The 25,711-nt window shown below is 33.2% G+C and overlaps 1 protein-coding gene across 2 annotated transcripts in view; it reads right to left on the bottom strand.

The window, feature by feature from the left end:
- DGKB (diacylglycerol kinase beta) overlaps nt 1-25,711 on the bottom strand; it is a 597,575-nt gene that overhangs the window by 362,588 nt on the left and 209,276 nt on the right. For both annotated transcript variants that reach the window (XM_045827955.1, XM_045827954.1), the window contains exons 14-17: nt 24,937-24,969; nt 18,098-18,214; nt 11,059-11,132; nt 6,473-6,547 (exon numbers count right to left, since the gene is read on the bottom strand). In XM_045827955.1, the coding sequence (XP_045683911.1) occupies nt 6,473-6,547; nt 11,059-11,132; nt 18,098-18,214; nt 24,937-24,969 (299 nt within the window). The remainder of the gene's footprint in view (nt 1-6,472; nt 6,548-11,058; nt 11,133-18,097; nt 18,215-24,936; nt 24,970-25,711) is intronic.

Raw genomic sequence — 25,711 nt, 5'->3', positions numbered from 1 at the left:
CAAATTCACTTAATCTGTTGAGGATCTTTTATGAAAGATGAGTTTATACTTGGGGAGGGGGCATTTCATGTAGTACAATGTAATGCTGTTAACATCACAGCTAGAAATAACTTTCAGAGTATTAGAAAAAAATAGATCTCACAGAACTCTGCATAATTGAAACATTAATGTTACTACCTCTAGAAATTTCAAAAACATCTTTTAGGCATAGGCATATTTTAGAAGAGAAAAGAAGAGAGGGAGGGGCAGAGAGAAATGACAAAGAGAATGAGAGACAGAAAATCAGGATACTTATTCCTGAGAGACCTATGCTGCTATCTCACCAAACAACTATGATACTGTCCCCAGTGTAATACGAGTGAGAAAGGAGAAGGCAGTGGTATACCATTGACTTTTTATTGAAACTATCCATAATTTCATTAGTATAGGCCTAGTATAGGACTGGGTACCTGGCCTGCAACCCAGGCATGTGCCCTGACTGGAAATCAAACAGCGACCCTTTGGTTTGCAGGCTGGCACTCAATCCACTGAGCTACACCAGCCAGGGCTATAAAGATCTTACTTTAAATAAAAATATTAATTTATTTTGGTACATGTAAAATAGTAATCCTTTTAGGATGTTTTAAATATATATGAATATAAATTAATATTTAAGGGCCAAGTAACTAAAGAAAATAAAACAATTTTCTTTTTTTGTTGTTATTTTCTCTCATTTATAAGTGTAAAAGTTTCCTTCATTAGATTAGAAGGAACTTAAATCAACTCATTATTTACATATGCTATTTAGTGCTGCAAATATGAATTCAGGTTTATGGTCATGTACTTATGTCTCTATCCCTCAAAGTACTAATGTATATGTATCCACTATGGCTAGTAATATATGTATATATGTAAATATATAATTAAACTATTTCTATTAAGGTTGAAAGTTACACGACTACCACACAGCAAAACAAACCTACAGTTTTAAAGAGAATTAAGTAAATATGATAAACTGTTTTAATCTAACCATAATTACACCAATTTCCTTATCTTTCAAAGAAGTTAACTTAGAAGAACTCATTCTTAACACATCCAACTGGAAAGCACAGAGATATTGTCTGTGGTCCAAAGCACAGTCTAAAATAAATCCCACGATATAGAAGCAGACGTGATTGGGTTGCTTGGATCTGTTTGGCAAATCTATGCACATCTATTCTGTCATCCAAATGCTTGTATTATTAAAAATTAGAATGAGTTTTTATTTTATATGCATTAGATCATTCCATCAAGTTAACTTTAGAATGTGAAGCAAGAAGGTTTTGTGAGTTAGGGAGTAACTCTAGAAGTCCATAAGGAAAAAAAAATGTTACTTTGACTAGGATCAAATACAAAAGAATAGCTATAAGTGCCTAAGAAATATCCATTATGGAAAATCCATACACAGGTTCCCCCCATGTTCCAATAAAACCTTTCATAAGTGGAAATGGCATAAAATAAAGAGTATTTCCATTTTCTAAAAATTTACTGATTTAGTATGTTAATGGCAATTTTTGTAAAAGTGCAAATCCTCTTTGAGTTTCAATTGGTGAAAAAGGTACTAATGTAGGTCTTTCTAAAAGCAAAGTGGTATAAAGTAAACTTTTGGAAATTGAGAGGTAACTGTACCTAGAAATATAACTTTATAAATTATATAATACCTATATCAATTAACTTATTTAATATGTATTGAAAATCAACAACTGTGTACCAGGAACTGCGTTAGATTCCAGAGAATCCAAAAGAAGACAAAGAGTAGGGCCTTCACGTGTGTCAGTGGCGTAATTTAGGAGGCAGACCGAAACACACAGTCAGTGTGGGAAGTTCTCTTAAGATGGTTAATGCCAGTGAGGCAGCAAAGGATATCAGGGTTGGCTTAATAAAGTAGATATACTGAGTTGAATTTTGAAGTTTTTGTAAAGGTTAATTTGCTAATGAACTGGAGGAGAAGAAATTGAGTGAAGGGTTAATATGTAAGAAGGGAGGAATGGAATATTAGGAGAGTGATCAGATGAGAAATACTGGACAGAGTGGAAGAATGTATTGTAAGAAGGGATATAAAACTCAATGGCACTTCCATTAATCAAGTTAGAGAAAAAAGTCAGTGAACAATTTGGGAAAGGATGAGAAAATGAGTTTAGTAGTAGACATGAAAAACTGAAGATATGAATGGAACATCACTATGAACGTGTTGACAATAGCTAAATAAACTCGCACGGGACCGCAGGGAGGAACCTGAGATGAAAGGAAATGTTCAGAAGCCATCCATGCACACTTGATGATCAAAATAATGGAATGGAATAGGAAGAGGGAACAGACAACAGAGGCTAAAAGAACCATGTTGGAACACAGCAGACACAGATTTGCTCCTTTATGACACTAAACCCTAAGCAAGTTATGGAAGCACTCAGATCATGTTTCCTCATCAGGAAAGGGAGAAAACACCTGACTCATGATAAGATTGTTACATTATACATATTCACTCTTCTTCACCAAACAAATCAGTGTTATTTTATTACTATAAAATTATGAAAGCATATACACATGAAATTAATAAAGTTCTGAATAGTAAATTCTAAGAAAAAGTAACATTAAAGGAATGGACTAAAGAAAATACATTCAGATATATAAGAAGCAGCACCTTAGAGACAGGAAACCTTGATTTCCTAATGTCCAAGGAAGAAAAGACTTTCAGAAAGGTGAAAACAGCCAAGACTATTTCATAAGACATCTGTAAGTTTATTAGTGACAATAGCATCCTGAATGTAAAGTCAAAACCCTAAACTACACTGAAGAAGATAAAAGGTGGAAGAATAGCCTGTTTTATTAGGAATCTAATAGTGCAGAAAAAGATTTTAGAAGGTAACTCATTTGCATAGAGTTTTCAAATTAAAAATGAGAGCTTCACCAATTTCACATTTGCTTGTTTTCTGCAATTCTGTAATGACCTGAGAATTCTTGGTCTGTATTCCCCTTGGGCTTGAACTCTTATATTCTACCCATTTCTATTGTAATTTGTGCATATTATAACACTTTAATGATTGTACATGATTTCATAAACTAATTCAAATCACTTAATACAAGTAGAGTAAGTATTAAGGGGGTTTACATACTTGAGATAAAAACTCAGTAAAATAGCAACAGGTCAAGATGTAAAACGAGAGAGCATTCATAACAAATGATGTGTTAAAGGCAGAAGAGCAGCAGGGAGGGACCCAGGGGAGAGGATGACTACATCTTACTTGGGAGGAGAGATGCCTCATCCACTGAGAGAATACGGAAGGAAGTCAAAATGGGTTTGAATATCAACATATTCATAAGATTAGGAGTGAAGAAAGTTGAGGTAATTTCCTCCCCATAATCTCTGATCAATAAGCTAAGAGCAGGGGTGAATACTGACTTTGTGGGGTATGATGTTTAAGAGTTTTAGGTCCTCTGTAAGAAAAAATAAGTAAAGATATATAAAAATTCAAGTTTATATAAATTATATATATAATATGAAATTATACTGACAACAAATTTAGGATAGCTCACAGCAACTACATAAGATCTAGAATAGTAACACAATTTCATTAATTAACTGCCTGATATACTTTTAATTTTTTTTTTAATTTGATTGAATTTTCCTACGACAAAAATATTGAGTACATTTTTTTGAAAAGATGAGGCCAAATTGTAGATTTCTATGTTAAATTACCTTAAACTTTCCTGCTTCTTAAATGATAAGAGTTTTAAATGAAAGAGAAGGTTGTAATTTGGAAAAGACTCATGGGAGGGGTGCTATCAAGAGAGACTTTACAGACTATATTATTTAGTGACCCAAGATTTGAGACTTACTTTTTTCCTAGTAACTGTAGAATCACTAGAAGAATAACTGAATAATTTGTTTGTGTGTGTGTGATCATGCACACAACTTGACAATTAAGGTTCTTAATTAGTGGAATATTAGGGGTATTTTGGATGCAATTATGATCTATGTGTATACCATAACCAATTCATTTTTTCATTAATTCTATCAGCAACCTCATAATTCTTCAGTAAGCTTTATTCTGAATGATGAGTCAGAATACATTTCTGTTGTTTATAGAAAAGTAAATATAATTAATAACATATTCAACTCTATAACTGATCAGAGATATGCAAATAAAAATGATAAGGACATGTTTTCATCTGTCATATTGTACAAAAATAGAAAGTGCTAAAGATAACCAATTTAAAGGAGATTGTGGAAAATAAGCATTATACACTGCTGCTGGGATTGTAATTTAGTATATACTTTTTATAGCACTTTGGCAGAAAGTTACACAGTTAAAAATGAAAATATTCTCAACCAAGCAATTCTACCTATATTAACTTATTCAATGAAAATATGGAAATATGCTTTTAAAAAACATACATAAATTTTGGTATTAACTTAGCATAGTTGGGAGTAATTTAAAAGTGCAAGCACTGTTAATGTTTAGCAATAATGCATTACTTAACAAAATTATGGAATTTTGTTCAGCTCTTAAAAATAATGAAACTGATCAATGTGTTCTGAACTCAATATTTATCATATTCTTTTGAATGTAGTAAAAGAAGTACTGCGAGTAATGTTAAAAATCTATCTATATATGTATATGTTATATATATGTACATTATACATGTGAATACATTACATACATAAATTTTATGTTTACAGAAAAAGTTCTGAGAGTAGACATACAAACAATTTACAGTGATAAACCCTGCAGACTGGTACAGCTTCTAATTAAAATCATACTAAAAATCCATTTAGCATGGATTTTTACAAGTATATATAATACTTTTATTTTTTCAATACATTAAAGTATTAAATTAAAGCATTAAAGTATTGAAAAAATAAAATGCTAGGAAGCCTAAAATTAAAAGGGTGAAAGGAAGCATGTAGTATACATTAGAGTAAGTACAAAATAAAATGAGAAATGACTAAAATCAATGTTATTGGAGTATATTTACATAAAGCTAAAAAGTGGTCATGTTATTAGTAATTATTAATTAATAGCTATAAAGAGTACTGATAATAAATAACATTAATTGAGGATATATCATGCGATAATCATATTTTTATGTGCTTTATACACATTATCCTATTTAACTTAACTAGCCTGTAAAAGAGATCTTTTTCTCCTACAGCAAACACAACAAAGGCAAGGGGAGGTGAAGTCATAAGGCTTGTAGTTAGTAGAGTCAGTACCATCACTTGTAACTATGAAACCCAGGCCAAGCCCTGGATCGATTTAGTCTGGGTGGAGTTACTGAGATCTTGGAATGGCTAAACTTTTCAATGCAGAATTTCTTAATCCTGCGCAGTAAGATCTACTTCTAAGTTTAGAGACTATTAAGAGAGAAGAAAAGAGCCATCTTGTCTATGCTTGTTTGCTAATATCAAGACTTTACTTTTGTTTGGCTTTAACTGAATAGGGATTTCCTGCACGTGGCTCACCTACCCAATAATCTGATCATAATCCTTTAGACTCTGGAGCCTGGAGCTCCACAAAGGCATTATTCTGAACTAAATTCCTGCGGTGAGCCTGCCTATTATAGCAAGTAGTTTCCACACATCAGCACCCTGTATTTGGAAACTGGCCTTGGACAGGAGGTAGTAAGGAATGAAAGAAAGTTGAATGTAATTATGGGAATCTGTGCTAATAATTCTACTTATATTTATTTAATATAAGTACACTGATATAAATTTTATTCTGAGCATTTGAAACTACAATTTCAATATTTGGTTTCTACTTTCATACATAACCTAGGAGACTTATTTTAATCATACTAACTTTTTTTAAAAAGAAGCTTTTGTAAGATTATATAGCTTCTCTCCACTCATTTGGTCTAGTGTTTATTCACATATTGAAAGAGAGAAGACAGGTCAGTGGGAGAAGATATTGATTAGTTAAGTAGGCCAAGTTAATGACGATTTCCTTCAGTGCAGTCTTGTCACATCAAAAGTATATGATTTATGTTAAAAAATGTTATTTTACTACACTTTGCCTAGTAACAATAAGAATTGATACTCATATTTTATAGGCAGTAAGTAAAAAATCATATTAAAATTCTGATTCTGTGTTAACTAGCCTTGTCTTTACTCTGTAGATTTATATTCTATATTTAATGAGGAGATTAGTTTTTCAAACAGATGGTTTATAAGTTTAAGCATCCAGCTAGTGTGTGTTTTATATGTGTGTGTGATTATTATTATTAGCATTAGTATTAATGTTACTTCACAATATTTACAGGAGAGGAAAATCTGCTTCAAACGAGCTGTTTTGAAAACCAGCATTTGCATGGGTTTCTCTTATGTAGTTGACATTCCATGTTCTGTTGTACACTGATCTGCCTGCTATACTCAAAAAAACATTATTTTAGGTAGCTCAGCCTTGCTTACTTAATTAATGTTAATTAATGGCAATAATATTGTCTTTAGACTTACCCTGGCATTGGTCCATTTACAGCAAGACTGTAAACCTGACGAGGATTTAGTAGATATTGGAATTTTCTGTAAATTCTAGACAGATAAAAATATGGAAGAAAAGAATTTAGTGATAGAGTAACATTTTAAAATAAATAACACCCCTTAATATTTTAATTATATATTACTATAATTATATATATATTTGATAAATTTTATATTAATAATATTAGAAATATAAAAACTTAATAGAAATTAATGGTTCCTTTGAGAAAAGAGGCCTAGTAGTCATTATAAAAGCAAGATAGCTTATAAATGAGAAATAATATTTACCTTCTAAATATGCATATGCATTTAGAATATTATCCTGCTTTTAAATATTATTTAGCTAATTAAAATTCAAATAAATATTTTGAAAATATCAGCATATAATTTCTTAAATATCTTTTTTGAACAGATCCTTGTGAAATGTATCAAATATTGAACCAACCTAATAGAGTTGAAAACTATCCCACATACAAAATCCGATTATGCACTTCACATGTACGCAAGCAAAGAAAGTGACCTCATTTGCCTAGTTATTTCACATACACACTCAACTTGACCAGCCAGCTCATAAAACTGCTAAACTGTTTCAATACCATATATTAAATAATTTACTTTTCTTTTCTGAAAGAAATCAAGCTTTGTACATCAAATGCAACAGAAATTTTTCAAGCACATATGTAGCCAACAGGGTTGGAAGTCTTAGACAAAATAAAAGTGCAGGAATATGTTTAGATTTTTTATATTAATTTTATACACATGTAAAATATTACTATATATAAGGATGGACCAAAATAGGTTAAAGGTGTTCATATGGAGAATACAAAATTAATAAATAATAATACAAGATTAAACTGTTTCGTGTACTCACAACTGTAAACTCACTCTTGCCAAAGCCCTGTATTTTACAAACACATTCCTGTAAGATTTACTAATAGAAACTGTCTAAATTAACTACTACTATCTGCTTATATCCTCCCCACTCCCAAATCTACGGTAAACTTCACATTCTAAATCCTGATTAATTGGATTAACTAGTATATCGAGAAAGATGCTAGAGTCAGTCTCCTTTTTCCCAGGATCTGACCCTGATTGTGGACAAGCCTGTGCCTTCTGAGTACTGTCTGTCTAGCTAGGCCATTTCACTGCTTTAATGCAAGGTTTCATGTTCTCTCACCAATTCTGTAAAAACCATGCCTGTCTAGCCCTTTTCTATACTGCTACTTTAGTACAGTGATGTGGTGAGCATGATGGACAGTTCCTATTAGAGTCAATTTCTTTGTAATATAAAATATTTTACATGTCTCATCTTTTCCCTCCTTCCCCTTAAATTTTAACCTCTGTGATTATCTTCTGGTCTTAACAAATACAACACAACATTTCACAAATCTTTCTTCTTCCACCTGGGAAACATTTACTTATATCAGAACCAACTCAAATGCTTGTTCTTCTCTAAAGCCATTTCAGTGTTAAGAAATAGGAAGCAAAATCTTGGACATAGTTTGTAGCAATATTTAATCAGATATATCTTCCTAGGCAAGAGAAAAAGGAAACAAATGGGAACTACATCAAACTAAAAAGCTTTTGGACAGTAAAGGAAACCATCAACAAAATAAAAAGACAACCCACAGAATGGAAGAACATATTCACCAATACATCTGATAAAGGGTTAATATCAAAAATTTATAAAGAACTTACAAAACTCAACACCAAAAAAACCAAACAACCCAATTAAAAGTTGGGCAAAGGACCTAAATAGACAATACTCCAAAGAGGACATACAGATGGCCAATGTACATATGGAAAGATGCTCAACATACTAACCATCAGAGAAATGCAAATTAAAATCACAATGAGATATCATCTAACACCTGTCAGAATGGCTATCATTAGTAAATCAACAAACAACAGGTGCTAAGGGGATATAGAGAAAGGGAACCCTTTTGCACTCTCAGTAGGAATGCAGACTGGTGCAGCCACTGTGAAAGCAGTATGGAGATACCACGAAACATTAAAAATGGATCTGTCTTTTGACATAGCAATTCTACTTCTGAGAATATATCTGAGGGCACCTAAAACACTAATTCAAAAGGACATAAGCACACCTATGTTCATCGCAGCATCATTTATAATCACCGAGATATGGAAGCAGCCCAAGTGTCCATCAGTAGAGGAGTATATAAAACAACTATGGGACATTTACACAATGGAATACTACTTGGCTATAAAAAAAAGATGATGGTTTTACCCTTTGTGACAGCATGGATGGACCTGGAAAACATCTTGCTAAGTGAAATAAGCCAGTCAGAGAAAGACAAGTGCCATATGATTTTCCACAAATGTGGAATCTAATGAACAAACTGAACTAACCAACAAAACAGAGACAGACTCATATCCAAAGAACAGGATGACACCTAGGGTTGGGGGAGATTGGGGGTGGAGCAATTGAGCAAAAAGGAAAAAGGACTCATGGACATGGACAACAGTGTGGTGAGTGCTCGGGTAAGCTGGGTATAAGAGGACTAAATGATAATGGGAAAAATGCAATAAAAACATTTTAAATAAATAAAAAAGAAATAGTTATCAAAACATTTCCAGTTTAGCATTTATCACGTGGCATTGCAATGTATCTGCCTATGAGCCTATTTCCCTGCAGGATTTGTTTTAGATCTTTTATTCCCAGTCCCTAGTAGACTTTGAATTCCCTCAGGTATTATCTGAATGATGATACATGAGTACTTTCTCAATTGTTGACTGGTATAGGACTCTTTGTATGAATATATAGTTCTGTGATCTTTTTCTGCTTATCTAACATAACAAAATAAACCACAAAACTATTTTGAAGGGAAACCCTGCCCTGGATGGCATAGATCAATGGAATGAAATGTGGGCTTGCAACTCAAAGGGTCATCAATTCCCAGTCTAGGGCACATGCCTGGGTTGCAGGCCAGGTCCCCAGTTGGCGGGCAAGTGAGAGGCAAACCCATCAACGTTTCTATCTTTCTCTTTCTCTTTCCCTTCCCCTCTCTCTAAAAATAAATAAAATCTTTAAAAAGAAAACCCAGAACAGAATCTACCCTTTTAAATAAAAGATGCTTCTCTTTGCATTCAAAATAGGTCATTTTGAAAACATACTTATATTTTCTTTGAATTTGAATGATCCCTGATCATGTATAAAGTACAAAACATAAGTGAGTGTGGGTATAGAAGCATTCCAATATCCTCCCATACCCCTATTAGGTTTAATTAATTAACTTAATTGCATTACTATATTGTACCTATACTTTTTTAATTTAAAGAAAACTATTTTTATGTACAGGAAAAGGGAAAGGCAGATATTCAGTGAAGGGTACTGTACATGATCAATGTTATTTCAGTTTTAGGGAAATGGTTTTCTCCTTTGAATTTTTTTTTTATTTTTCATTTTGACACTCAACTTGTGTAGAATTCTCAACATCAATTTAAGACTTCTGAATTTTTTTAAAGAATGTATGTTTTGTGAGTATAACTATAATGTACACAGCAGACAGTGAATTATAATGGGGAAATAATTTTAGCATTATTATTTAATTACTATTTTGATTTCTGTGAGACAACTATCTCTTTAATAAAGCATTATACTTTTAATTATTAAGCCACTACTTACTGAAAATAATTTTGATCATGTTTAATAGGGTTAAAATACAACTGTATATTGATAAAAGGGAAAAACTTTTAAGCAGAAATAATATCTTTTTAGTTGAAAAATAAAGAACATTCCTTATTTCACTGAAATGCAGCTAGAAGTTAAATGGTAAGAAAGAGATTGCATTCATGGAAACATTTTAACTACATTATTTGGTAAACCAAAAAGGTAATTTCTGGTTTATTATCATGATGTTTGTGTTAGTGCTTTTATTTGATTACTGATTTTTGGCTAGGATTAGCAAAGACCTCTAGAAATTATTAAGGCAGGTACAGCCACATTTTGTTTATGACTACCTTTTTTAGAAGGATATAAGATTTATTCCCCAATGTGATTTTCAGGCTTTTATTAAATATTATGATTTAATCATGAACTCCTTCCAAAAATGAAAATTTTATGTTGTAGATGAGACTATTGAGATACCTGATAATGCCTCATTATTATTCAAATTAAATATGTCGTTTTCTTTGGGAAATATGGCATCATGTTCTAATTGTATTCCTCATTACTGGCTAATGATTTACCCGAAGTCACCCTGTTGACCACTTAGAGAACAAATTTTATTTCTACATTATTTATGGAGGATGCTGTATGCGAAGCTCTTTGATAAGGGCTAAGGGTAATAGGTAGGGTAGTGAGAATTCAAATAACTGATTTATGATAAAAATGTTTATAAAAGGGCATTATTACACTAAAATTTCAATTATAAAAATGAGAGATCAAACCAATATATTACATACACATGCTAGCATTATTTATCTCATATTAAAATATGTAAACTATGAGATATAATGTTTGCAAGTAGTTTTACACAATTTTAGTGAATCTTTTCAAATAGATATGACATAGAAAATAAACAAGACTTGAAAAAACATACCTTTCTCCTTGCTTCCCGCCACTTTTGGGGTTTACGAAAACTAAAAGCGGATGGGTGCCAGGAACAGGAGTGATCTAAAAGAAAAGGTGGTTATGCAGACAAATTACTCATGTATATGACAAAGACCCCTTGTTATTTCTATATTATGAAATACCAATTAGCAAATTCAAGAATATGGTTCTTTGTTGTTAAATGTGGATATTTACATTCATAGATCTACATAGTAACCCTGTTAAACATGGTGAGATACATGTGTATGTATGTGTGTATAAAATTCAAGATCTGTCTGGAAAAAGCCCAACCATTGTTAATGTAACAAGAACAGTTTGCGTGACATTGATGTAACCTAGCAGCCAAAGAGAGCAGACTGGAATGCACATGCCTGAGCAATGATGACTTCACTGTACTGGTTAGTGGGGGCTGTAGATATCATTGAGTGAGCATGTGTACTGTGTGGCCATCACACTCAAAATGACTGAGTGAGTTGAATAATAAATCTGCATCAAATTTTGCATTAAGCTTGAACATTCCTCTGCAGAAACTATTTGAATGATTCAGAAGGCCACAACTATGGGCAAATGGTGATTGGCAGCTTCATTATGACAATGCACCCATACATGCATCACATCTTGTGCAGAGTTTTTTTTGCAAACCATCAAATCACCCAAGTGACTCGGCAGCCTTACAGCTCAGATTCGGCACTCTGCCACTTCTGGCTTTTCCCAAAACTAAAATCACCTTGAAAGGAAAGAGATTTCAGACCATCGATGAGATTCAGGAAAATGCGATGGGGCTGCTGATGGTGATTGGGAGAACTGTGTGAGGTCCCAAGGTGCCCACTTTGAAGGAGTCTGAGGTGCCATTGCCCTGTGGTCAATGTTTCTTGTACCTTGTATCATCTTCAATAAATGTCTATAATCCAAAGGAGACCTCAGAATGTAACCTAATTTGCCAGCATATTGACCTTGAACTTTCCAGCCTTTAGAACTGTGAGAAATAAATGTCTTTTGTTTATGTCATCCACTTTATGGTATTTTGTTATAGCTTCCCAAGCTGATTAATACAGAAGTGTCCTATAGAAACTCAAGACATGCTCTTTAAAAATGAAGAGGGAGAGCTAGTCATCTTTCTCAAGATACCAGCATGGAATTTGATATTATGAGGACCAGCATCCATCAGTGATCATGAGCTGAACCTGCACATGCACAGATGGAGGATGGAAAAGATAGTACCTGTCCTGACAAAAATGTGGAGCTAACTTATTAGCCCTACTTCTGAAAATCCTACGTATGTACTTCATTTACATGAGAAAAAAATTATTACCTTGTCTGAACCACTGTTATGTTTTCTTTGCTCCTTGTTTATTGCTGCTTCCCTGTTTAAATCTACTTAATCTAATTGTAATGGATTTGAAAAAAAAGACCCATAGGGGAAAAAATTTGGATACAGATATAACCAGGCATAGAAACTTTATCTTTCATCAAACTTGTAAATATTTCCAATCCCTGTGTGAAGAACAACAGAAACTTGATATCAAAGTGTATGAATAGTTCCTATACTTCATTTTATCTTATATTGTAATTCCCATTACTGAATATGGGCATCATCATTTTCAGTTAATCCTTTTGTAATGTAATAGTCTGAGATAAGGAAAAATGTAGGTATTATTAGATGTGATATTTCAGTTAGTATAATCAGTACATCTGCTTCCAGATCTTGCTCTCAAGAGCTGTCTAAATCAGGTAAGAACTAACTTCTTACCTGAAGTTAAGAAGTTAGAGGAACTAACTTCTACAATTCAGAATTGAGTCGAAGGGAACTAATTTGCATTGTATTACAAATCACATATACTTAAAGGAACTTAATTAGATTAAAGAAATACAAACAGTTTTCTTAGTTTCTGAAATTCAGTGTATCTGATTTACATGAATAACATTGTATGGAAATAAAAAATATAATCTTTTTATTTGACTGTTATTTTTATTTTTTATATTTAAAAACAATGTCAAATATATGGAAAAGTTGCAAACACTATAGAATTTTTTTTCTGAATAATTTCTGAGTAAGTTGCCAAAATGACATTTCATCATTTTTTATTACATTAGGATTGCCAACACACAAGAACACTTTCTTATGTAAATATAACACTTCAAAATGAGAATAACATGATTCTGGACTTCTTTCTTTTGTTAGAATAGCCATTATTGAGACAATTGTTGAAGCTTGAATGGAATCAGGATTAGGTAGCACTAATATATCAAATTTATATTCAAGTTCACTAATTCTGTTTTGAACTAACTACATCTTCATGTTCATACAATAATTCCTTTTTTCCTTCAAGAAATTATTTTTTAAATGTTTATCTTTTTTCTTTTTATTGAATTTATTGGGGTGACACTGGTTAACAAAATTATACAGGTTTTAGGTGCACAGTTTACAACACACCATCTGTGCACTGTACTGTGTGTTCACCACCCCAAGTCAAGTCTCCTTCCATCACCATCTACCCCCCTTTATACTCTCTACCTCCCCACCCCCTCCTCCTCCTAGAAATCACCGCACTGTTGTCTGTGACCATGAGGTTTCCCCCACTTTTTACTTTTTGCTCAGTAATTCTGAAATCAGATGTACAACTCAACTATTTTGAACACTGAGTTACTGCCATCCTAAAATATCATATTCGTTTTGTTAAAAAATTGATAGAGTGAGAGGGGAAGACACAAACATGAATACATAAAAACTGGTTATTTTAAAACTATTTGTTACTGGAAGTAAATATTTATATACCCCTTGAAATAATTTACTGTGGAGCAGTATATAAAACATATGAAAGTCAAGTTGCTGTGTTTGCATTGTAAAAAAATACCCTGAACCTGTTTTCAGTCTCACCCACCACTGGACTTGAGACACCTCTATAGAACCCTGGGCTTCTCAAAAGTTTTTTAAGACAAATTAAGATAGAGTAATACAGTATAATCTAGAAAATATTAATAGCAGGATAAAGTATTCAAGAAAGATTTCATAGCATGTGTGGTACTTAAAAATCTCAAAGAATAATTATAAATTAGGTGGGAAGGGCATTCCTGAAGGAGAGAGTTCATACCAGATTATTCTCTATAGAGAATAGAGCTAATCAGATGAAATCTTACTCACATAAAGGGGCAATTTCTTATAGAAAATATTAAAGAACATGACTTTAGGGCCAGACTGATTTTGAATCCCCGTTCAACCTCTCCTCTCTACATAAACCCTTTCCCTTAATGATCTCATTTTAAATGACAGCTTTAATTTGCATTAAAATGCCTTTCACATCCAAATTCTTATCTGTCTGGTGCCCTAAACTGTAGGTTCACGCATCTGTCTGCTTACTTGACATTTTCATTTTGATATCAAACAAGGTCAGAAATTTCTCCTCAAACCTCTTTCACCCAGATCCTTCTTCATCTTTTCAGCAACTAAGTGAAACATCTTTGGGGTGTCCCTGACTTCTGACTTCTCATCTGGCCATCTTACATAAAATTACGGACAACCATGATGCTCTGTCCCAATACTGCTTCTTCATCTCAGTTTCCCCATATCACTTATAGGCTAGCACTTTAGATGTATGGAGATAGGAACTCACCTTAAAGCTTGTTGCAATGCTGAAAATATAGAGTAATCATTCTGGACATAGAGAGGGAATTAAAATGACCCTGGAGAACTGATTATGAAAGAATCTACAGGCTTGAGGAGCCCAAAGTGGGCAAATGATGATGCACGCGCACACACACATGCACACACAGATCAAAGGAAGGGAATTTGTTTTTATACATACACCATACAGTTGTGTACAGTACATATGTGATGCAGTTTATCTTCTCGATTATAAGAATGAAATACTGCAAATAACAAAGACCAGGGATAGGGAGAAACAGTTGAGGTGGGAAAACACTGGTTTACTTTTAAGTGTAAAGATCTCTCTTTGCCTTGTGTTAAGGGTATTAGAAACTAGACTTTTTGGTTCTTAAGTCATCCTTTCATTGGAAAAGTTTTCTCAAAGAATAATTAGGGACAAAGTAACTTTGGTTTAACATATTTTAAACAATTTTTCTCATTTTCTGTTTATTTGTTCACATGTGGATAGTCATCTATATTTTTACGTCTCCCTCATCCTAAGATATTGTAGCTTCAATTACATTTGATCATATATATTAAGTGTAAACCTATGGTGTGTGCAGTGACAAAGACAGAGTGCCTAACCACCTCTATTTGAAGTCCCCTAGGACTTGGGTTAATTAATGAGACTCATCCTAAGGTTATACATGATCTATTACTTCCTCTAATTAGAAATAATAATCCTGATCATTATGCTGGTTAGCTGGAAAGAAGTAAGATGAATGTGCTTAACTATGATTAATAGTCTCCTGTAAGCAGTGGAGATCTCTTCTGTCACTGAGTTATATGCAAACTGAGAAGCAACTCAATGCTTTTTTATGATATATACTTTTAATGTTCCAAAAAATTAATTTTCTGGCAGCTCTTTATACCTTTCTGATTAAAAAAAACATTGTATTATTTTAAATTCATTACCACAACAAAAATTAGTTATTTTTTCATTTTGCAAGAAAAAGATAAATAAGAATTTAATCTTTCACCTTTTTAAATATTTCCCCCAAAATTCTGTGAACACCTATGTGTATCATATTTCATTCCATTCTGCTGAGGTGAAACAGACTACTTTAGAGAATTATATACCAAATATTTAAAATTAAAAAAGTTACAATGATGATGATTGCACGAAGTGATATTTATTCACCACTGTTTAGTAAGGGCTGATGATTATCCTTTGCCTACTGGCAACTTTCCCTGACACTTTCATGCACAACACAAAGCATGAAAGTTACTGGGGGGAGGAGAGATGAAATGCATCCACATAAAAGGTTAACCACCTACTGTTTTTAACGTGATTGATTTAGTTGGAATAAGGTGGAATATTCTTATTTTTTTTAACAAAAAGGAAAATTCAACTTACATACTGACACAGTTTAAAATATTATGCATGTACATTTAATTTTGCTGTAAAGTCTGAGTAAAGTGCATTCTGATTATTCAAACCTTAAGTAACTGAGAGGAAAAAAATGTAATTCTAGTACATACATGATTTTTGTTTTTAAATGTGCAACAATATACAAGTAAATAAAATAAAAAAGGTGATCAGAAAGTTAGCATTTATATACCTGTTAAAATTTCCTAGCCAAGGAGTTAGTTCACCCTGAAGGTAAAACACAGAACCTGAGTCAGATGATCCTCATTCAAACCTTAGCTTTGCCAATGACTGACTGCAAGGCCCTGAAGATAAGTTCACTTTTGAACAGCAATATGCTCACTTTGAACATAGTAAACAATAAGGGTGATATTTATCATATGAATATGGAGGATAACTAAGAACTAATATTTATCTCATATGTTTATAGGACAAATTCACTTAATATGCATAAAATAATATTATAGTGCCTAGCAGAAACTATTTAACAAACAATGCATGTTTCCCTTTTACACTGAGAAGTGCCTACTCAAGTGTGAAACATACTTAAATTTTAAAATTTGGTTTCCCTGCCACTATTTTTATTGCAAGAACTCAGAGTGAGTCAAGATACAAACTAATAAATATTTTGAATTGACATACTAAATTTACAAATATTGCTTTTTTCGCTATAATTTTTATAGGATCAATTAATTACATTGTATTTGCTATCAAATTTTGAATAGATGTTATATGTGGGACTTTAAATGAAATTTCTAAACACACACATGACTTCCACAAAGTGTACATCCTATTTTCCTCTTACAATAATTAACTTTTATACTCCCTATCCAATGTAGTAACTTTATCATTCAGAATTTCTTTTTTTATTTGAATTTATAAATTCATAATTGATTTTCCATTTACAATGTGTTTTATTAGATCAAAACAAAGCAATAACCTAGATATCAATATTTTTTAAATTATTAAATTTTCAATGAGATATTTAAAATAATAAAGAAACTAGCATTTAGGCAACTACTGTGTGCTCTAAACTGTGCTTTCAAATGATGCCCTATGAAAGATATACTCCACTCCATAGTATCACAGATAAATAATAAATGAAACAGAAAGATACAATGTAGTGCCCATTGAGTGCAAGTGTGTGACGTATCTCTCTGTGTGGTAGATGGTTGGAAAGTTTGCCTGGAGAACATGAAATTCGAAGCATATTCTTACAGAGAGGAATCAGAAATTGGTGGAGAGAAACATGTGGTTAGGAAAACAAAAAAACAAGTTCACAGTTTCATACAGTAAGCCTTCATTGATTGTTTTCATACTGGAATGTGAAACAGGTAAAATAAAATATATTTAATTCAATATATAGAATATTCTAAAAAATGGATGGAAAGATACCTTAGGTACCTTATTTCTGATGTCAGAGACCCTGAGGGTAACTTAGAAGTTTTTAAAGTACTAAAAACATGATATTGAGTTACCTATTTTTACTTACATTAGAAATATTTTTGAGATTTCAATTTTGACTTAAAACTTTGGAAAATAAATATAATAATAAGTTCATTATTTTTATTATTTATTTAGAAACAAAAGTATCCAGATAAGTAGAGTTCATTTTATTTTTCCCAAAGACATATTTTGCCATGAAAATGACTCTTCCAAACGTACACACTAATATGGAGAACATATACTTATGGACAAAAAATACATATATAAATAATAATGTGTATTTGGTAATAAGTAACAATAATTTTAAAATCTTAGGATTGGCAGACCCCTTTCCAATTTGAATTTAAGCAAATGTAGCTTCATAAATGGTTCATCTAACCAGAATGTCACTCTGTCAACCAACTATAATACTAATGTCTTCATAAAGTAATAAGGATTTTTCCAAAGTAATCTACTGAGTTAATCTTCACATTAAATGAATGTGTTGACACCTTGGCATATGCCCCCTCTAAGAGCACAGGAGTAACAAATAGGAAAACTACTAAAATTTACATTTTTAAAAAATCATACCTGCAGACCTTGCCCATCCACAGTAACTGAGTTGGCTCTCTGCATTTTGTTCTTGTCAGTCCCTTTGTTCGGCTGCTGGGAGCCACCCTTTTCCTTTTTCACTGTCACTTGTCTTTCCTATAAAGAAAAAGACCCCCAAAACTCTTTTATAAAAATGTTGAATTGTTTTATTGAACAGGTCACCATACAGAAGAGTCTCATGGCTAATTTGGGCCCAAATTCCTCATGCATAATATGAAAGCTGTTGTGTGTGTGTGTGTGTGTGTGTGTGTGTGTGTGTGTGTGTATGAGAGATGCATAATCAAACCATCCATTGAAAAATGGTATGAAAGAAAACCAACTTGTATTATCCTTAGGGTCCAAATTATGACTCTAACTTCTGATAGAGTCAAAACTTATGACTCTAATTTGACTCTATCAAGAGTTATTAAGAATCACTGAAGCTAATTTTTCATAAAAATGGTCAAGATAAATAATACGGGATTACAAATGAAATATTTGGTACGAAGTCCTAAAAATAATGCTTACATAATGGGCAATATTAAAAATGAGTACATGATGGAGCTTTAAGCTACTATAAAGCTACCATCAAGGATGACATGAACCTTGAACCTCTCATTCCATCCCAGCCAATCCCTTTGTTCCCCTTAATACACGAAGCTTGTTATAGTTGTCTGCTCCCTGTTTTTATGTCCTCTTCTCTCTCTCTTCAACTCAACCTGATAAATGTTATCATCATTAATTCACAAATCAAATACATTTAATACATTGGTGATGTATTAAAATCACCAATGACCTCACGATCACACCTGTTGCTCAGTCTTCCCCATCTGAACTTTCAAGCGGCACTGGACATAACTAATGTCTCCTCCCTTCTTGAAAGCTCGCCGCCCTGGGCATCCAAGACAAAGCTTTCTCTTAGCTCTCTTCTTATTTCACCAACTGTGCCCTTGTGGTCTCTTTTGTTGGTTCCTCCTTCAGCTTCCTGGTCTTTAACACTTGACTTCTGCCGTGGCCCTCTCACCTTTACCAACTACACTCACACCCTAAGTGACTTCATTTAATCCAAGGCTTTCAATTTCAATTCTAGGATAAAGAATTCTAAATATTCCTGGCTGGTGTAGCTCAGTGGATTGAGTGCGGGCTGTGAACCAAAGTGTCACAGGTTCGATTCCCAGTCAGGGTACATGCCTGGGTTGCAGGCCATGACCCCCAGCAACTGCACATTGATGTTTCTCTCTCTCTCTCTTTCTCCCTCCCTTCCCTCTCTAAAATAATTAATTAATTAATTAAAAAAAAGAACGTAAAAAAAAAAGAATTCTAAATATTTCCTGTTTGGATTGCTCCCTTGAACCTTGATACCTATAGTCAAATGCCCTTTCTAGCTGTCCACATGAGTATCTAAAATGTACATGAATCCCAAAACTATTTTAATTTTCAGCCTACCCCCCTTGAAAATAAATTGCATTCTAAACAATAACTCCCCACCTCCATCATTATATTATATGAACTACCATAATGTTATCTGACTGAATAATATAGCTGTGACTGAATGAGTCCTTTTGATCCCAACTTTGGCTCCCTACTCTCAATTATTGTACAACAGCCACACTCCTCCCTTTGCTCCCCTCCAGCTGCACCCACCTCCTCATTGTGCCATAATCACATTATGCTCTTCATTGAGGCTCTTACAGTCACTCTGCACTCTACTGGAAAGCTCCTATTTATATATCCCTTGGGCTTGCTCCTCACTTACTTCACATTTCTGGTCAAATGTCAGGACTGCTTCTCTATTCACTGCATCCTTCTTTTGTGAGTATGTAATTTAATACAACCTGAAATGTCTGTTTAATTTGTTCAATACTGGTCTTCCTCTGCTTTAATCAAAGCTTCATAAGAGAAAGGATAGAGAAATAGATGAGTTTCAACATTATAAAAACAAAAAAGGAAGTGTCTAAAGCATTATTTTGAGAAATAGTTTTGACCTTGTCTAGGCCGGGTATGAACAATTGCCCTGATCAGTTAGCAGTGTTTTCCACGTGTGCTTAAATGCTCCAGTGCCACTTTCTCATCACTTACTCAGATATTTATTTCTTAATTTCTGTGTTTGTCTTTTTAGAGGAAAATTTAACTTCCTGTTATCTCAGAAAATATTTTTAAGTAAACTTCAAAGTAAAACCCTATGAAAAATATATCAGGGACAGATGAATCAGAAAACTTCTTGAACAAAAATAAATGTTAATCAGGACAGTCCATCTACTTTGCAGTTTCAGGTGCAAAAAGTAAAAAATATATATATATATATGTATATATATACATACATATATAGGTATAGCTGAAAATGGGTATATATTATATACACATATATAAAAATATACATATATATTTGTATATATGACTAAGAACCAATGATACAGTAGGATTTCTGAAATTCAAATTCTTTGGAAAATGATGTATTTACAGATAAGCATAATTTCTGATAAAAAATATCAACATTTTAAAAGGTTGATCATGCTTTATAAGATTACAAATTATAATTATAATTTTGTCCATAAACGTTGAGTATAATGCTTAGAAAGAATGAATTACAGGGTGAGGCTTGGAATAAAAGAGCCTGAGATGAATCCCATCTCTGCTACTTAAATATTATGTAACCTCAGAGAACTTATCCTTTCTCAAAATGAAGGTAGTAATTAATACCTATTTCTCTAAGTATTTCAAGTTTAATAGAAAATGTATGAGCTCCAAACACTGTGCCTGTATTAGAGTATGTGCTCAATAAATGAAACTTATTAGGAATAATATAAAATTAATTGGTTCTACCATAAGGGGGGTTCATTAATATTACCTTTATGAAAAATGTTTTTATACTTACAAATATGGCACTAGTTACAGTAACATCTGTTTAAATGTGAAGAACAAGCTCAGTATGAAAACCCATAGCTTGTATTAAAAGTTCAAAAATGAAATAAAGTTGATGAGTATATGAAAAACTTCACCTTCAGTATTTAATTTTTTTTTGGTTTGGGCCCTAAATTACAAAATAAATTTGTTATAATTAAGAAAATTTTGTTGTGCCAGGTAAATTACCCCAGATATAAAAAGAGTTGGAAAATTATTGCTATAATCAATAGAAATTATTCAAACACTGAAAAGAGCTACTCTAAGAAAACCATGAAAGAATATAGAACATATAACTACAAAATATAAAACACAGTTATTGATATTTAAGCATTTTCAAATATCAATCATTTGTGTTTGCTAGACAGACATTTTAAACATAGAATTCAATGTTTGGTGATCCTTGGACTCCACAAGTAGCAAACAGATTTTAACTAGGGAATATATTGTATTACAATTCCAAAGAATAATCACCATAATGAACACAGAAGAAAAGCTGAACAGACCATTCACAGAACACAGAAAGATGAAATAAATGAAATAAAAAGACCTCACTTTAAATATGTGCTCTAAATAATATTTTTCTGTATCATGCTGATTCTCAGATGTTTTAGTATTTGTATGTGGCTGACAACTGCTTTCACAAAAGGTATGTTTACCACAAACCTTAAGCCTGCTGTTATCGATCATTCACAAACTACAAGCAGCAAGTGATGATTACCTCAAGCACAGGGTTTTCTTCTTTTTGTCCAATCTCAGCATGAGATACAGGCAGCAGCAAAGCACCACCATTGGTACAAAGCCACAAAGAAGGGGAGGGGGATGCTTTGCTGCCAACAGCATCTTTCAAAGGAATCTTGCTACTTGCTTTCTCTGCTATTTCACCAAGTGCCTGAATGAAGACATAGCCCTTTTGGCCCCTAGGGCCAAGCCACAAGAATTTCCCAGAAACTTGAGAATTTTAAGCCAAGGTAACACTTGGATATTCTTAATATTAAAATCTCCCTGCAGCAAACAAGTCACCATATCATTGGGACTTATAAGGGTTACCAGCTCTGAAAAACCAATTTATTGACAGCTGCAAAGCTAGACCTTTGATAAGTGTGACCTTACTGTGGGATTTGAACATTTCCAGAGAAACTCATTCATTTCAAAAATGGCAAAGACTCTAAATCTTTGGGCAAGTAATCTACTACCTCTAACTCACCGTTGAACTCATCTATAAAATGAAAGGTTCATGTGATGATAAATTGAAAACATGTGAAATACTGGCATAAAATCGGCAGTAAATGCAGTAATTTTTAAAATAACAAAATTGTCATAGTTTACCATGAAGTTTAAAACAAGTAAGGTGCTGAAAGAGCATACATGCATAATCAACAGACACAGACAACAGTGTGGTGATGGCCAGAGGGAAACGGGGTGGGGGGTGGGGGTGGGCAGAGGGAGGAAAATGAGGACATCTGTAATGGTGTCAACAATAAAAATAAAGCTAAAAAAGTATACTATACATTAAAGCAAATGTAAATTTTTAAGGGGTTAAATATGGGTGCCCTGAAGGCCCATGAGAAAATCCTTTAACTTGGGCTGCTTACTGGCAAATGGTACTGCCCTTATAAAGTTGTGTGTGTGTGTATGTGCCTGAACTTCATTCCTGCTCCATTCCCTTTGTAAAACCATACTAACTGATGCCACAGGAAGCCTAAGGTTAAAAGCAAGGAGGCAGCTTTCTTGTACGTGCACATTCATCACTTCATTCCATATGTTATGTTCAATAACCAACCTGGTAATTTCTGTGTAGTACCCAACCTGTTTATGCCAGTTCCAAGAAGAATTTATCTTGCTTTTGTAACCAGGTAAGGTAATTATTACTCGTGCCATTGGATTATGTATAAAAAATGAGTTATTTCTCTACATCACTTGCATGCTTAAGAAAGAGAGACTAATACCAGGCGCATGAGTGTGCATGTGTGTGTGTGTAGGAGGACCAATCAAGTTGGGTTTGGGCACAGTTGACTATAAAAGCATGGAGAATTAGTAATAAAAATTAAGAGCTTTGAAATACAAATTGCTCCACAGATATCCTTGAGTTTTGGTGAGTTTATACTTTAAAACAACTGAGTGGGTCCTGGCTGGTGTGGCTCAGTGGATTGAGCACTGGCCTACGAACTGAAGGGTCACGGATTCAATTTCTAGTCAGGGCACATGCCTGGGTTGTGCGCCAGGTCCTCATTTGGGGGCTTGCAAGAGGCAACCCATCCAAGTATCTCTGGCACACCATCAATGTTTCTTTCCCTCTTTCCCTCCCTTCCCCTCTCTCTAAAAGATAAATTAAAATCTTAAAAAAAAACTTGAATATAATCGGAAACAATTGCTTTCATTAGTATACAAATGCCCTTAGACCAAATAAGAATGTTTTTGTTTTATTTTAAAACAATTGATCATTGAAATTTATGGGTGAGAAAATGGTGATAAATGCAAAAAAAAACTATATTGCCATTTCCAAATAGTAGCTATATCCTCATAGAAAAGGCCTTTATCCTGTCAAAAGTAACATATATATAATATACATTTACATGTTATGAATATAATGTTTAAGATATGCATATATCTTTCTGTAAGTTTCCTTATACATTGTAACCACATTTTCAGTTAGCCAACAAGCAACTGTTCCTGAGGGCAGATCACTGGGGTCTGTCTCTCTCTCTGCCTGCACGTCTCTGTGTGCGTGTGTATCACACACTCATTTATATTGCTATACATAGGCTGAAGAAAAATTCTGGAAAAATACAGTTGAAGTAAACTTGTACAATGATGTCAGAGGATAGTAATAATTTTTAAAGATTTTATTTATTCATTTTCAGAGAGAGGAAAAGGGAGGGAGGAAGAGAGGGAAAAAAACATGGATTGGTTGCCTCTCATAGACCCCCAACTGGGGACCTGGCCAGCAACCCAAGTGTGTGCCCTGAATGGGAATCACCTTTTTTGTGCAATTATCTTATCCTCTAAATAAATTCATACTTACATGGTTATTCACATATTATTAATAATAATTTTCATAAGAAGCAGATTCAAATTATCACTGTAAGGAAATGATGCCACTTGAGCATAATCCTTTAGAGACAGTAACAATTGAATTTTGTCACAGAATAATGTGGAGGCTTCACTTCATTAATGCATGGTAAAGCTAATACTTCACTGAAATTAAATGTAGAGCCCTCCCTGGGTGGCTCAGTTGGTTAGAGCATCATCCCAGTGTGCCAAGGGTGTGGGTTCGATCCTTGGCTAGGGTACATGCAAGAATTATCCAGAGAATACATAAATAAGTGAAACAGCAAATCAATGTTTCTCACTATCTCTCTCTCTCAATATTTCAAAAAAAGAAAAAATATGACAATGCCTACATTTATTTTCAAGACAAGCCATTTAACCTGTGACTATATTAGATTAGCATGACCTTCTATATGATGTCATATGCTAAATGATTAATTAATGCTGGTGTACTGTTTTTTTATAGTGATGGACACTTGAAAAGGAGCAAGAGTTTCCCAACACACTATCAGTGAAAGCTATATTTTAATGGCTCAGAGGATCTGTTTTAGGTTTAATGTATTTATATTTTAACTTGACAAGTGGAAATGATGCTATCCTTGTATGCTGGTCTTGGTCAAAACTCTTTGCAAAGTGACTTTTATTTAGCTCTATATACTTTTTTCACGTGACTTCTTGTTTTTCTAATGTTTGTCACAAATGTAGGTTGGAAATGCTTCAAGTCTATCCCATCATGAAAATCTAAAGATCCCTAAGGACATGAGAAAAAATGAAATATACAAATTAATGTTAATGGTTACTAAGACAACCCAACGTGTTCTTTATAACAACACAAGATGTATAATGACCTATGATTGCAATTGTGAAAACCCTTTTTGCTTACGCACCTCAGGGACTGAACCTCCTGAAGTGGGCAGAGTCTGTTGAAAAAGAGAAGTTCATATTAAAGCTGAAAAAAAAGGTCAAACTGAAAACAAATATCAGTGAAGGTTCTTATATCACTATTCTCTTGTGAAATAAATGAATAAACATCAAATGCATTTTCCTGTCATAGTTTTTTCCTTACATTCACTCATTGAATAAATATCTTTTCACAAAAATAAGGAATGCTCTAATGCAGAGCTGGCTAGGTTGTGGAACGGCTAATTCAAACTACAGTTCATCCACCCAAAACTGACTAAATGACACTTCTCTACAGCAACACTGACATACTACATTTATATTTTGAAATACAAACTCATCTCCAAGTTCCATTTTCTTTCGTAAATAATCCTTACTAACTTTTGATGTCACCTGTTTACCCAGCCCACGTTCCCACTTTTCAATATAACTCTCACTCCTTCCTAAAAATACTCAGTGTCTGTTTAATGTAGACATAGCTTACAGGGATGATTTTATTTTGTCATTCTCTAAAAATGAAAGAAGTATTAATATTAGTAAAAAACAAAAATATAATTAAATAAGAAGCAAGATTTTACTTGAAAGTGATTTTATTTTAAATGAGGTTAAATATACTGAAGCTAGATTTCATGAGACTGTATCTTCAATGACCCACCACCCCTCCTTTTCTGAGTCACATTGGAAAGGTAACCCCCAAATCCTGTGTCCTATGAGACTTCTAACAAATTTGTAAGAATTTTTAATACTCATAATACCACATAA

The sequence above is a fragment of the Phyllostomus hastatus genome, unplaced genomic scaffold, assembly GCF_019186645.2.
Source record: "Phyllostomus hastatus isolate PE091 unplaced genomic scaffold, TTU_PhHast_1.1 phas_scaffold_78, whole genome shotgun sequence".
Classification (NCBI taxonomy): domain Eukaryota; kingdom Metazoa; phylum Chordata; class Mammalia; order Chiroptera; family Phyllostomidae; genus Phyllostomus; species Phyllostomus hastatus.
The sequence above is the reverse complement of the archived record's forward strand: the minus strand, read 5'-3'. Positions and strand labels throughout refer to the sequence as shown.